Genomic DNA, 11,879 nt, shown 5'->3' on the forward strand with positions numbered 1-11,879 from the left:
GTCTCAACAAGATGACTAAATTTAAATTTTATAAATAATGAGTTCAATATTAATTAATTTTTTTATTTATTTTTTTATAAATTTGTTGTCTAAAAAAAATTTAAAAATTTGTATAAAATTACACAACGTGCAAATTATAATAAAAAACTAAATCGGCTTCGGCTTTACACCACTCTCCACATTTAACAAACCAAGAGCCAGAAACATGACTTACAGTCCGAAGCGTGCCATGGCGGAGCTCAGGCACTCCATCGCGGTGGGGGCTCGAGCCACTTCTTCTCCAATGAAGCGCGACGAGGACTCCTCCCCTCTGATCTTCGACACTCAGCCCCAAGACGACGACGACGGCCGCGGTCGCCCTCCCCACAAAGATCGCGACCGTCCCTTCCTCTCCCATTTCCAATCCATCTGCCCCTCAATTGCCGACGACTCCAACAGCTCCAGGATCTCACTCTTCATCGTCATCGTCGTCGTCGCAGTCTTCGGCCTGGTCTCGATTCTGGCGATCGTGAAACGAGTGGTATGGCTTCTTGGTGCTTTTTCTATTCGGATTTCTGGTGTTTGGCAATTGGGATAAGACAGTCTTGCTTAGAGCTGTGCAATTCGATGTTTTTCAATTGGTTTGTTTGGCTTTGTGTTGCAGAATACTCCTTACTTGTGTAAAAAAGATGGCATTACTCTTCACTGTCCTCTTGTAAGTTGGGGAAAGCTGTTTGCTTGGTCAATGTTAGAATTTCGGTGATGTAATTGTGAGATTTTTTAATGTGAATTTACTTTTCTAGGTCAAGGAGTCGCCTTCGCTTTGGGAGAATCCGTATTCAGCAACCACGTCTTGGAAGCCCTGTGCCGAGCGCCGCCTTGGTGGGATTTCAGGTGAGCTGAGCTCTTGTTTTTGTTGTTGACGTGTTGCACTAGATCTATGATCTTCTTTATTACTATGTCTAGTTCTACCTTTCTAAATTTAGAATCTTTCCGGCATTGTGCAGATCTTCCACCTGAAAACGAAACAACTGGGTACATATTTATTCATGCTGAGGGTGGCCTAAATCAGCAAAGAATTGCGGTATGTTCTACTCGGTCTTATTGTTAATCTGTTCAAGAAATCTTTATTTCCCCTAATTTGTGCACATTGTAAGAATGATGTGAAAGAGTCATTTAGAGAAGATGTAAGACAAAGATTTCACTTTTTCAAGAAAGTTCTAGAATTGGCATTGCACCGAGACTTTTCTCAAGAGCTCCTACAGATTGGTTGCAATGTTAAATGGTGGCTGAGACTGTTACAGATTAGTAACAATTAGTTTGCTGTAACAGTTAATCTGTTACAACGACCATAATATGTTTTCGTGCTTGGTGTCCAGCTGGGGATGCTTGTCTGACTAAGGCAATAGCTTGTCTGCCGGTGCGGCGCTGCGGTTGATTTGTTTGTTTGTTAGTTTGTCTCTCTTTCAATGGCTTTAAGTTCGTTACATTTGCTCTGCTGTTGTTTTCGTCATAAGAGCTTTACTGATCTTTTATGCAACATTGTAGCTTGGCTGAATTTCTTTGTTCAAATATAAAATTGTTCACTTAGCTACTTTTTCAACCCCGTATTTTCCATTGCTTTTCTATGGTTTACAGAAAGCAATTTTCCATTGGATTATAATGGTTGCGCTAGTCTGATTGCTTATTTGCATATTAGTTTGAGATATGGTTCTATAAGTTTATTTGTATTACTCCTTTGGAAAGTTATAGCTGGATGATTCTGCCTTATCGTTGTATGTGAACTGTCAAGTGTATGTTTTCAATGCAGATATGCAATGCCGTAGCTGTAGCCAAAATAATGAATGCCACCCTTATTTTGCCTGTGCTGAAGCAGGACCAGATTTGGAAAGACCAAACGTGAGATTTTGCCTCTATTTTTATACGTACTGTCATATTAGTGTAAAGTCATAAAAACAGTATATAACTATATACACAATTAAATAACAGGCAAATACCATTTTGATGTTAATGGTCTCTGTTACAGATCTTGAAAAACTAATCTTTTTGCTTTCATGCTTTTAAAGATCTTTTGAGAGTATCCCTATTTGAAATTGCTTCATAAGATCTTGTTTTGGGATCTCTTATGCTTGCAATTCTTGATTTGAGTATTACAACTTCTGCAGGAAATTTGAAGATATCTTTGATGTTGACCATTTCATTGATTACCTGAAGGATGATGTACGAATTGTTCGTGATATTCCTGAGTGGTTTACTGACAAAGCTGAGCTATTTACAAGTATAAGGTTAAGCTCTCTCTCTCTCCCCCCCCAAATTTGTATAGATTTTTCTCTGCAACTCGCACTGATTTGTAAATTTTTTTTCTTTAGACGAACAGTAAAGAACATTCCAAAATATGCACCTGCTCAATTTTACATAGACAATGTTCTGCCGCGAATCAAGGAGAAGAAGATAATGGCCCTAAAACCTTTTGTCGATCGACTCGGGTAAGTTGGGAATTCTTATACAGGTGCTGTCCAAAGCTCACAAGTCACACTCTTGTAGAAAGAAAAGGACTGAAAGTTTCTTTTGTCTTTAAAAAATGTAAGTGTTTATATCTGTTAGAAATCAACAATGTATAACAAGCTAATAATATCATACCTCTCTGGTTTCAGGTACGACAATGTCCCTCAAGAAATCAACAGGCTAAGGTGCAGGGTGAATTATCATGCTCTTAAATTTCTTCCTGAGATAGAGGAGATGGCTGATTTATTGGCGTCAAGGATGAGAAATCGCACTGGAGATTCCAATCCTTACATGTATGTAACATTGTGCTTAAATCCATTCAAATTTCTGTCAATTGTACCTTAACTTCACTAACAATTCTACACTTGCTGCAGGGCTCTTCATCTTAGGTTTGAGAAAGGGATGGTAGGCCTATCTTTCTGTGATTTTGTGGGCACAAGGGAAGAGAAAGCTCTAATGGCAGAATACAGACATAAAGAATGGCCGAGACGGTACAAGGTAAATAGAATACCTAGGTCAACTTTATGGAGTCAGAACTTTGAAAGAATATCAGTCTTATTGTGTTTCTTTTTCTTTTGATGGTGATTTTGGTATGCAGAATGGTACCCATCTATGGCAACTAGCCCTGCAGAAGCGAAAGGAAGGGCGATGCCCCCTTGAGCCTGGGGAAGTGGCTGTCATTCTTCGAGCAATGGGCTATCCTAAGGAAACTCAAATTTATGTTGCTTCAGGACAAGTTTATGGTGGCCACAACAGGATGGCGCCGCTGAGGAACATGTTCCCAAATCTGGTATGAACTTCTTATTTATTCTACCATAGCACTACTGACTGAACTTGTCTGGTGAAGACAGCCCATTAGTTTTTAAGTGTTAGTAAATCAGATCTAAAAGATTATACCCTTTCCGTTATTAAGAATATCTCACTTGGATGACTAGTTGAATTCAGAAAATGAGGTTTCGAATAATTCTAGCTGGGATTACTTCGGATAACTAGATAATCTTCTAAAACAGGAAACTGAGGGGATATGTGGAAACTTCTTCACTTGAAATCCTTCTTTTCTCCCTCTTGATTGATACACTCATTTCACTATCCATAAAAGGTAACGAAAGAGGAGTTGGCGGCTAAGCAGGAATTGGATAAATTCAGGAAGCATGTGACTAGCTTGGCAGCGCTTGACTTCCTGGTGTGCTTGAAGTCTGATGTATTCGTGATGACCCATGGAGGCAACTTTGCTAAGCTGATCATAGGGGCACGCCGGTACATGGGTCATCGTCAAAAATCAATAAAACCAGACAAGGGGCTGATGTCTAAATCTTTTGGGGACCCTTACATGGGCTGGGCAACCTTTGCAGACGATGTAGTAGTCACCCACGAAACACGAACTGGATTACCAGAAGCGACCTTCCCCAACTATGACTTGTGGGAGAACCCTCTAACTCCTTGCATGTGTAAAGCTTGAACAAAATATATGGTTGGCAAACTTAATACACTTGATCATTCCAAGAGCCCGGAGAATGTATACCTGTGAAATGAAATCGCAAACTTCTCCCCGAAAGGTTTGAAAGAATGTTGCACTATGTGATGAAGAAAATTGAGGGAAAACCAGGGCATGCATCAAACTCATTTGGGGTTGTGTCAAGAATGTCAAATAGTTTTGCCTGTATCATTATCAGAACTGTGTAAATTATTAGAGAAATGTGAAAGATGTTTTTCGGGTTGTGAATGCTGCTTGAATCATTCCGTGCTGATTTTTTTATCCATTATTTTAGCACCTAGCAGCCTAGTCCATGGTGTTTAGTTTATTTTAGTACTTTGTTAATCGAAAATTTATCTTACTGCTCTTTATTTATAAAAGTTGAACTTAAAACCTTCATTGAAGGGGCTAAGACCTCCTTTGTAAGTCTTCAAAGAGGTTTGTGTTATGCCTTGGTCCTCGGATGGAGTAGTCTTCCTATTCCCTATACTTTTTTGTACCGAGAAAAATACGAATATTATCAAATCGTAATTATCACGAAATTGTAAAAAATAAATAAATTACCCAAAAATTAGGATCAAATGAAGGTCCACGCAGATGTGTATTTATGCAAGGAGATGTTCGTGCCTAGTCAGATGGGGTTGTTAAGAGTGGTCCGTATTTTGTTTTTCGGCTTAAAACCAAATCTAATATTGAAAATAGTGGTAATATGAAATGTGATAAAATCAGAAATAAGATCACCTAAACTTATTTAATACGATCAAAACCATATATGTGTTTTAAATAAGATAACCATATATTTGCTTTAAATAAGAGGGGAATTTATGTATACTCAAGTTTCGTCTCTGAACACTCTTATTTCTCTGAATAAGTGTGATCGTGACATTAATAAAAAGCATTCAATAATCAATTTCATTTTTGGGTGGGCATGAGTAGGAATTTTTGTATTATTTTTTTTTTCTCAAATCAAAGTGATATTTTGCACTAAAAGTGAGAGAAGTGTTTGAACTTGAGATATACAACTCTTTAGGAAGTGCCCTTAAAATAATTAAAAACGTTTTTTGTGAAAATATTTTTGAAAACCAATCTTTGGTAAAAATCCAAATAGATTCTGGACATTTTAAGTGTTTCCTGCAAGAAGCACATATTTGATGTTTTTTTCTAGAAGCGTGCTTTTGTAACTCAAAATCAATTTCACCAAAAATATTATTAATTATTTTAAAAATACTTTCAAACAAGTATGTAATAATCATGCTAAAATACTAGAGAATCTATAACCGTCGAACGATAAGAATCAATTTAAGTTCTTTTCAATAGATAGGAACAACTTTGATAAATACTGATAATTCTCGGATGAAGTATTAGAACGAAAAAATCCATTAGATAATGAATTATTGATTCTAAGCCATCTCAAAAAGGCAGGATTAAAGACAAAAATAGTGGCCAACATTCAATTTGTAAACAATAAGAATTTGGAACTAAAGTGCCCCGTCAATATATTTGGAATTTGGCACTTGGCAATTGGCATTGACCAACACTAAGATAAAATCGAACATTCATATCAGTAAAAGGACATGTTTCCCACGTCAGCACCAAGCGAGGCGCAACAAACAAAATTCTATAAGAAAAAAATATTTTAATCTTCTTCTTCCCAGATGAATTTTTGTAAAAAAAAAATTAATGAAAAATGATTTGAAAATTTTGACAAATTTTTTTTTCGTATATAACTATATAAATAAAAATTTTGATATATTTTTTTTGCGTATATATTCATGTATTATGACATGTAGAATATCAACGCCAAAAAATTTCTGTTCTTTTATATAGCATTTCGTCATTTCTTCATGGAGACCAAAAAGTGGTTATAACCCAAGAAGGATCAAGGCAGTAACATGTCGGTGTCATACCTAACTCCATTGCCGGCTGTTTGATTCCGTCGTCTGAATTCCGGTCTGGTCTGGTCGGAATCGAATTCCCAGTGCTTGAGTCAAAGCTTCAGCCTTCAGCCATGAATGTCTCCTTGTTCCTCTTCACCTTTCTCTGCTTCTTACTCGGTCTGTTCACCCAGAGGTAAAAACCCACTTTTACTATTTACCATTTCATCATCTTCTGTTCTTCACTTGCTCTGTGTTTACTGTTGATGATAAGCATGATCATTTACTCGACAACCCAGAATTTGTTTCAGTGTTTCTGTGAGATTCCATTTCAGAATTGTTAATTGCAACTTGCCCCCTCATTTATTTGTATTTGTATTTGTGGCATTCTTCTTTGGGTTTCTGAGCTCAAATTTACTAATCTGAAGATTTGTGTGGAACTGAGGAATGTTGTGTGTTGGATTAAATGCTATCACTATTATTTTGTTTTTACCTGTTTTAACTTTGGTTTTTTCTGTTGCTAATTTGTTTTATTTGATGATCTCAATGTTTCTGGTATTGTGATGCAAATGGTGGTTGCAAATGTATGCTGATTTCAGGGTGTCATCACAAGATCGCGCTAGCACCCCGCCGAGAGGTTGGAACTCGTATGACTCGTTTATCTGGACTATTTCAGAGGAAGAGTTCTCCCAAAATGCCGAAATTATGGCAAAGCAGCTCCTTCCTCATGGATATGAGGTGTTTGATGGAATACGATCGGAATTTGGTTTTTTTGTTTCTTTTTTCGCATTCATTTGTATGTGTGAGAGTGTTTTTATATATCTTTGTATTTTCACTTCAATGCAGTATGCTGTGGTGGATTACCTGTGGTATAGGAGAAAAGTTCCAGGTGCTTATGTTGATTCGCTTGGGTTTGATGTGATCGATGAGTGGGGGAGGCCGATACCTGATCCAGATAGGTGGCCTTCGTCGAGAGGTGGGAAAGGGTTCGCTGAAGTGGCAGCAAAAGTACATAGCCTCGGTTTGAAATTCGGGATTCATGTCATGAGAGGAATAAGTACACAGGCAGTAAATGCAAATACCTTGATCTTGGACACCAACACGGTAATACTACTTAATCACACCAACAAAGATTCTGAAAAAGTACCTAGCCTCTCATTTTTGTAGTGATTATATTTTACATAAGTTTGGAGGATGCATCAATTAATGTACTAGTTTATCATTAACAAAGATTCAGAAAGCACACACATATGTAATTCATTTTTATCTTTGAAAACATAAGTGGTGCAATGGGGGAAATTAAAGACTTGGTATCGGCATTTGGTCTCAGCGCTTGAGTTTTCATTCTCGTCTTTTATCAGGGGTCTGCTTACAAAGAGGCTGGAAGAAATTGGACTGCAAAAGATATAGGGATCAAGGAGAGGACTTGTGCATGGATGCACAATGGTTTCATGAGCGTAAATACCGAGTTGGGCGCTGGAAAGGCCTTCTTGAGGTCACTCTATAAACAGTATGCTGAATGGGGTGTTGATTTTGGTAATTAACAAAAGTTCCCGTGTTTTGTTCAATATTAAGATTGCGTCAGTTATGGATGACGACGTAAATCATCAGGATACTCCTCTGATATTATTAGCCAAGTCCATGCTTTATCTCTTGCTAACTCTGTCATTGGTTGCTTCTTTTACCCACCCCCTTGCAGTGAAAAATGACTGTGTGTTTGGTGAAGACTTAGATGTACCAGAAATAACCTACATTTCAGAGGTAATTCTCTCTCTCTCTCTCTCTCTCTCTCTCTCTCTCTCTCTCTCTCTCTTCTCTCTCTCTCACATACACACACACACACACAAACATGCATCTTCATCAATATTGTGATGGAGAGTGGGTGCTTAACAAATAATGCATACTTCTCCAGATTCTGAAGCAACTTGACCGTCCTATATTGTATTCTCTATCTCCTGGAACCAGAGTAACACCTGATATGGCCAAGGCTATAAGTGGAATGGTCAACATGTACCGTATAACTGGGGATGATTGGGATTCATGGGGAGATGTTCTAGCCCATTTTGATGTAACCAGGTGATTGACTTGTTTTTCAGTACAAGGTTTCGTTCAGATTGACTTTCGCATATTTTTTGTTTTTCTGAATACAATAAATTCCGTATCAGGGATTTTGCTGCTGCTGATATGATAGGAGCCAAAGGCTTGCTAGGGAAGTCATGGCCGGACTTAGATATGCTTCCATTGGGATGGCTTAGTGATCCAGGTCAGAGGACTTAGCATTTTTATTTCCTTTATATGGGAATGAATATTTTCCCTTCAAGATTCTAAGATAGATGACTGAGCTCTATTGACGCTTGCCTGATGTGCTTGGTTTCATACTGATGGGTTGTCATTGCACTGCATTTGAGTGCGAAAACGATCAAGTTCAATATCTAGGACCAACTGTATCCATGTCAATTCGGCTGAGCAACTTCAACCAGATAGTTCTAGAATATCATTATAAGGCATTGCAGGGTTATTTATCTCCTCGAAATTTAGAAAATCTGAAATGCACTTTGAGTTTTATATTTGATGAGTGGTTCTCATAATTTCTGTTTCATATTTTGAAATATTAGGTTCAAATGACGGTCCACACAGATGGACTAATCTCGGTTTAATGGAGCAAAGAACGCAGGTACTTACATGAGGACGATTGAGTCTTTTAAGTCCTTTTTTATACGCTGAGCAATGTTTTTGACCTTGTGTATTTATTTTCACAGATGACTTTGTGGTCTATGGCCAGGTCTCCTCTTATGTTTGGAGGGGATATGAGACAGCTTAATGATGTCACAATGGAACTCCTTGCAAATCCTACTGTGCTGGAGATAAATTCTTTTAGCTCAAATAATAGGGAGGTATGTTGAATACACAATTCATAAAATCATAAGAAAAAAAATTGTTCGTGGTTGCAACGTAAAATCTTTTTTTTTTGCATTTACAGTTTTCATACGTTACCAGTAATGTGAGTGCAAGGGCCGTTGAGAATGATGATCAGGTTCACACCTGGCAATCAAGAAGACATCTGACAAATGCGAAAACTGCAAATACACATGCTCTTGGTCTCACTACCTGTGCAGATGCAAAAGCAATTGGTTGGTCCTCTCAAGCTCTTGACCAAGATCCTGAACACATCTGCTGGACGGCAAACTCAAGGGGCAAACATCAGGCAGCTTTTTGCTTAAACAAGAGAGAATCTCTCCTGGCAATGTAACATTTCTTTATCTTTCGCTGATCTGTTTTTCTCAATTTTATTATGTTTACTTGCGCTGTTACGAATTTGATAAATCTGGTTTCAATGCTGATATAGAGATGAAGACATAACGGACAAACAGCAATATCAGGGGAAGGTCAATTTATTAGCCAATGATGGAACGGATCGCTGTTTGCATGCTTCTCCTAAACAAAAGCTTACTTCGAAGGACGTTAAGAGAGGTTTCTTTTCACCTTGTAGATGGGATGCAAACCAGGTATCTTCAGTCCCAATACATAGACTTAATCCATACAGAATTGATATCTTGCATACACCATTGAGTGTCTAATCTGAACAAGTTGTACGGAATGAATTGTATCGTGAATGAGTGACTTTTTGAAATGACGTATTTGAACTTAACAGATGTGGGAGTTGAACCCCAACGGAACCTTGGTGAATAGTTATTCTGGCCTCTGTGCAAGAATTGATTCTTTATTTGAAGGTAATAAATTAAAACACGAGTGCCTTTTCGTACATTGATTCTGTCAGTGAGTCTTGAAATTATGTTTAAATCATGGTTTTAACTTACAAGTTGATCACCTGTTCAGCTAAAGCCGTCACCGATGTTGCTCGCTCTTGGATTGCAACTGGAACAAAAGGTTTAGCATATTTCTCAATTCTCAACGTAACTGGTGCATATTTCTCGATTGTCAATTCTGATTCTGTTTGCGTTTCTGCAATTACAGGAGAAATATACATAGCGTTTTTCAATTTGTTCGATGATTGGGCTACTATAACTGCACAAAGAGCAGACATAGTCAAAGAACTTCCAATGACAAACTTGGCCAGAGGTTCTTGCACGGGATCGGAAGTATGGACCGGACAAGACTTAGGGGTAATAGGCGACGCAATTTCTTTTTCGGTCGTACCGCACGGGGCTGCACTGATTGTCCTGCACTGTATTTAGGTGCAGGATAATCCAAAGCATTTTTTAGGTGTAGTTTTGCTGCTTGTTCTTCATGTTCTTTCTTGTTCAGCAAGTAAGAGGGAAAGGGATGTGGCATATGCTTTAATATTTAACCTTTAAGAATCAGTGAGAATGATAATTCGGTTTATTATATTTTGCATCCTCAAATTTTTTGGATGGAATTGCGATTCCGTAGTTCATTTGAAATACCTGCCACTCCGAAGAAAACAAATATAAATACAAAAGTGCCTAGCGAACTTAAATAAATACATAACAATTGGCTACCCTTTTTCATGGTTCCTGTGATGACATCACACTTTTAATTTGGCCATTGTGATTCAAAACTGTCAATTAAATACTTGTGGTGAAATCTATTCATAATTACAGTTTACGTCCAAATTTTCCTTAATTTCTCTTTTCCTTATTGGTATAAATGCCAAATTTTTAAACTTTGGTCGTCGAACATAATTCAATGATATTGTAAGACCACCACGTGATGGATACAAATTTAAGAAGAAACACACATTGTACTCCAAAAGCTACATCACTAAGCACGTTACATATCCAACAAGCAACTACATATAACTTCATCGTGTACATTTTTGGATATTTTTGGTAATTACAGGAATGATTACGGCATGTTGGACGTCAATATGAAACAATGATAAAAAGAAAATAATTTGAACAAGAATAGAGCGTAACACCAACTTTTTCGCATTTCATATCCATCGCATGATGAGTAAAGCCTAATAAATTTTTTAAGATATGAAATTTGAATTCAGAAAATCTCGGTACAATTTAAAAATAAGTGTCATTTAATAATATAACCTCACGATCATCTCTCATATGTGCACATAATTAGTGGATGAACAAAGCTTGAAGCATGAAATAATTAAAGCGACAGAGGTGGCTGATGAAAAATATCTAATTTTATTCGGCTACGTAAGCACACAAGTCACACTGTGTAAAGATAATTTTATAAAATTAATTAGTTAATTAACTGTCATATTTTAGTTCCACTTAAGACATACATATCATATCATCACGTGCGGCAGCCCCAACTTTGAGTTTGGAATATTATATTTATTAAAATTATTACTGTCACTAGCGGTGGTAATATCTTAATTCATTTCCTACCTCTTTGGGTTGCTTAGTCTAATCTCTTGCAGTAAATTAAGGGAGCATTTGAGAAGTGTTTTTTGATGATTGAAAGTGTTTTAAGTACTGGTTTGGTACTTAGGTGCTTTTATAAAAAGTGGGTATAAAAAAAATTGAGCTCAAAAATGTGTTTGGTAAACACTTAAAAATACTTATTTTCATAATTTTGGATGAAAAAAAACTAAAAACATGAAGCAGCAAAAATGAGTTTATTCTCACAACACAGCAGAAGCAGTTTTTTTTCAAAGCACAGCAATACCAAACCAACCCTAAGAGTAAATAATTTTTGTTGCAAAAACATTAAAAGCACATAAGTGTATTTTTCAAGAAGTACAAGTTTTGTGTTTCTTGCAGAAGGCACTTCATATGCTTTTTCAAGATTAACTTGCATTTGTACTAAGAATTGGTTTCAAAAATATTTTCTCTAACATCATTTTCAGTTAATTAAGCACTTTCAAACTATCTCTAACTGAATCCAAAAACATTGAATTCGTATATTTGATAATTGGACAATAGTCAAATTTTTATTTAGTTGATTTGTAATATGAATATTTTTATTTTGTTGTAATTGCCGTGGAGTTCATATCCGTCAACGATGAAAGGAGGCATCACTTAATTAGTATTAATAATTGTTTTCTATTTACCCATAGAAAATGGAAAAAAAAATCAATTTAATATCCGGAAATGGCGTTT

General features: G+C 36.8%; 2 protein-coding genes across 3 annotated transcripts; both read left to right on the forward strand.

Moving 5' to 3' along the window:
- The first annotated feature begins 131 nt into the window (after window positions 1-131).
- Window positions 132-4,207, forward strand: LOC137731619 (protein PECTIC ARABINOGALACTAN SYNTHESIS-RELATED). 2 transcript variants are annotated; one of them, XM_068470778.2, is made up of 11 exons: window positions 132-520; window positions 644-694; window positions 783-873; window positions 987-1,063; window positions 1,790-1,878; window positions 2,145-2,264; window positions 2,349-2,465; window positions 2,634-2,777; window positions 2,859-2,982; window positions 3,083-3,274; window positions 3,584-4,207. In XM_068470778.2, exons 1-11 carry the CDS (start codon window positions 206-208, stop codon window positions 3,941-3,943), a joined length of 1,680 nt encoding a protein of 559 aa, XP_068326879.1. In that variant the 5' UTR covers window positions 132-205; the 3' UTR covers window positions 3,944-4,207. The 2 variants fall into 2 exon arrangements, with proteins under 2 accessions (XP_068326879.1, XP_088543942.1); XM_088687816.1 differs by lacking the exon at window positions 644-694 and having other exon boundaries at window positions 156-520.
- Window positions 4,208-5,608: 1,401 nt separating this feature from the next.
- On the forward strand, window positions 5,609-10,196 carry LOC137731458 (uncharacterized). Its single transcript, XM_068470566.2, has 14 exons — window positions 5,609-6,028; window positions 6,432-6,570; window positions 6,679-6,936; window positions 7,194-7,368; window positions 7,532-7,593; window positions 7,745-7,908; window positions 7,998-8,095; window positions 8,448-8,506; window positions 8,592-8,726; window positions 8,813-9,078; window positions 9,179-9,338; window positions 9,485-9,563; window positions 9,670-9,720; window positions 9,808-10,196. Exons 1-14 carry the CDS (start codon window positions 5,967-5,969, stop codon window positions 10,026-10,028), a joined length of 1,929 nt encoding a protein of 642 aa, XP_068326667.2. The 5' UTR covers window positions 5,609-5,966; the 3' UTR covers window positions 10,029-10,196.
- The last annotated feature ends 1,683 nt before the right edge of the window (window positions 10,197-11,879 follow it).

Source organism: Pyrus communis, chromosome 16, assembly GCF_041283825.1.
Source record: "Pyrus communis isolate YQ-2024b chromosome 16, ASM4128382v1, whole genome shotgun sequence".
In the NCBI taxonomy this organism is placed as follows: Eukaryota; Viridiplantae; Streptophyta; class Magnoliopsida; order Rosales; family Rosaceae; genus Pyrus; species Pyrus communis.

Bases quoted from the DNA above. Each gene is read 5' to 3' on its own strand.
- LOC137731619 (XM_068470778.2), top strand. From the start codon at position 206: ATGACTTACAGTCCGAAGCGTGCCATGGCGGAGCTCAGGCACTCCATC. The intron at 695-782 runs GTAAGTTGGGGA...TTACTTTTCTAG, and splicing joins TTACTCTTCACTGTCCTCTT to GTCAAGGAGTCGCCTTCGCT. The intron at 2,983-3,082 runs GTAAATAGAATA...TTTGGTATGCAG, and splicing joins AATGGCCGAGACGGTACAAG to AATGGTACCCATCTATGGCA.
- LOC137731458 (XM_068470566.2), top strand. From the start codon at position 5,967: ATGAATGTCTCCTTGTTCCTCTTCACCTTTCTCTGCTTCTTACTCGGT. The intron at 7,369-7,531 runs GTAATTAACAAA...ACCCCCTTGCAG, and splicing joins TGAATGGGGTGTTGATTTTG to TGAAAAATGACTGTGTGTTT. The intron at 9,079-9,178 runs GTAACATTTCTT...ATGCTGATATAG, and splicing joins AGAGAATCTCTCCTGGCAAT to AGATGAAGACATAACGGACA.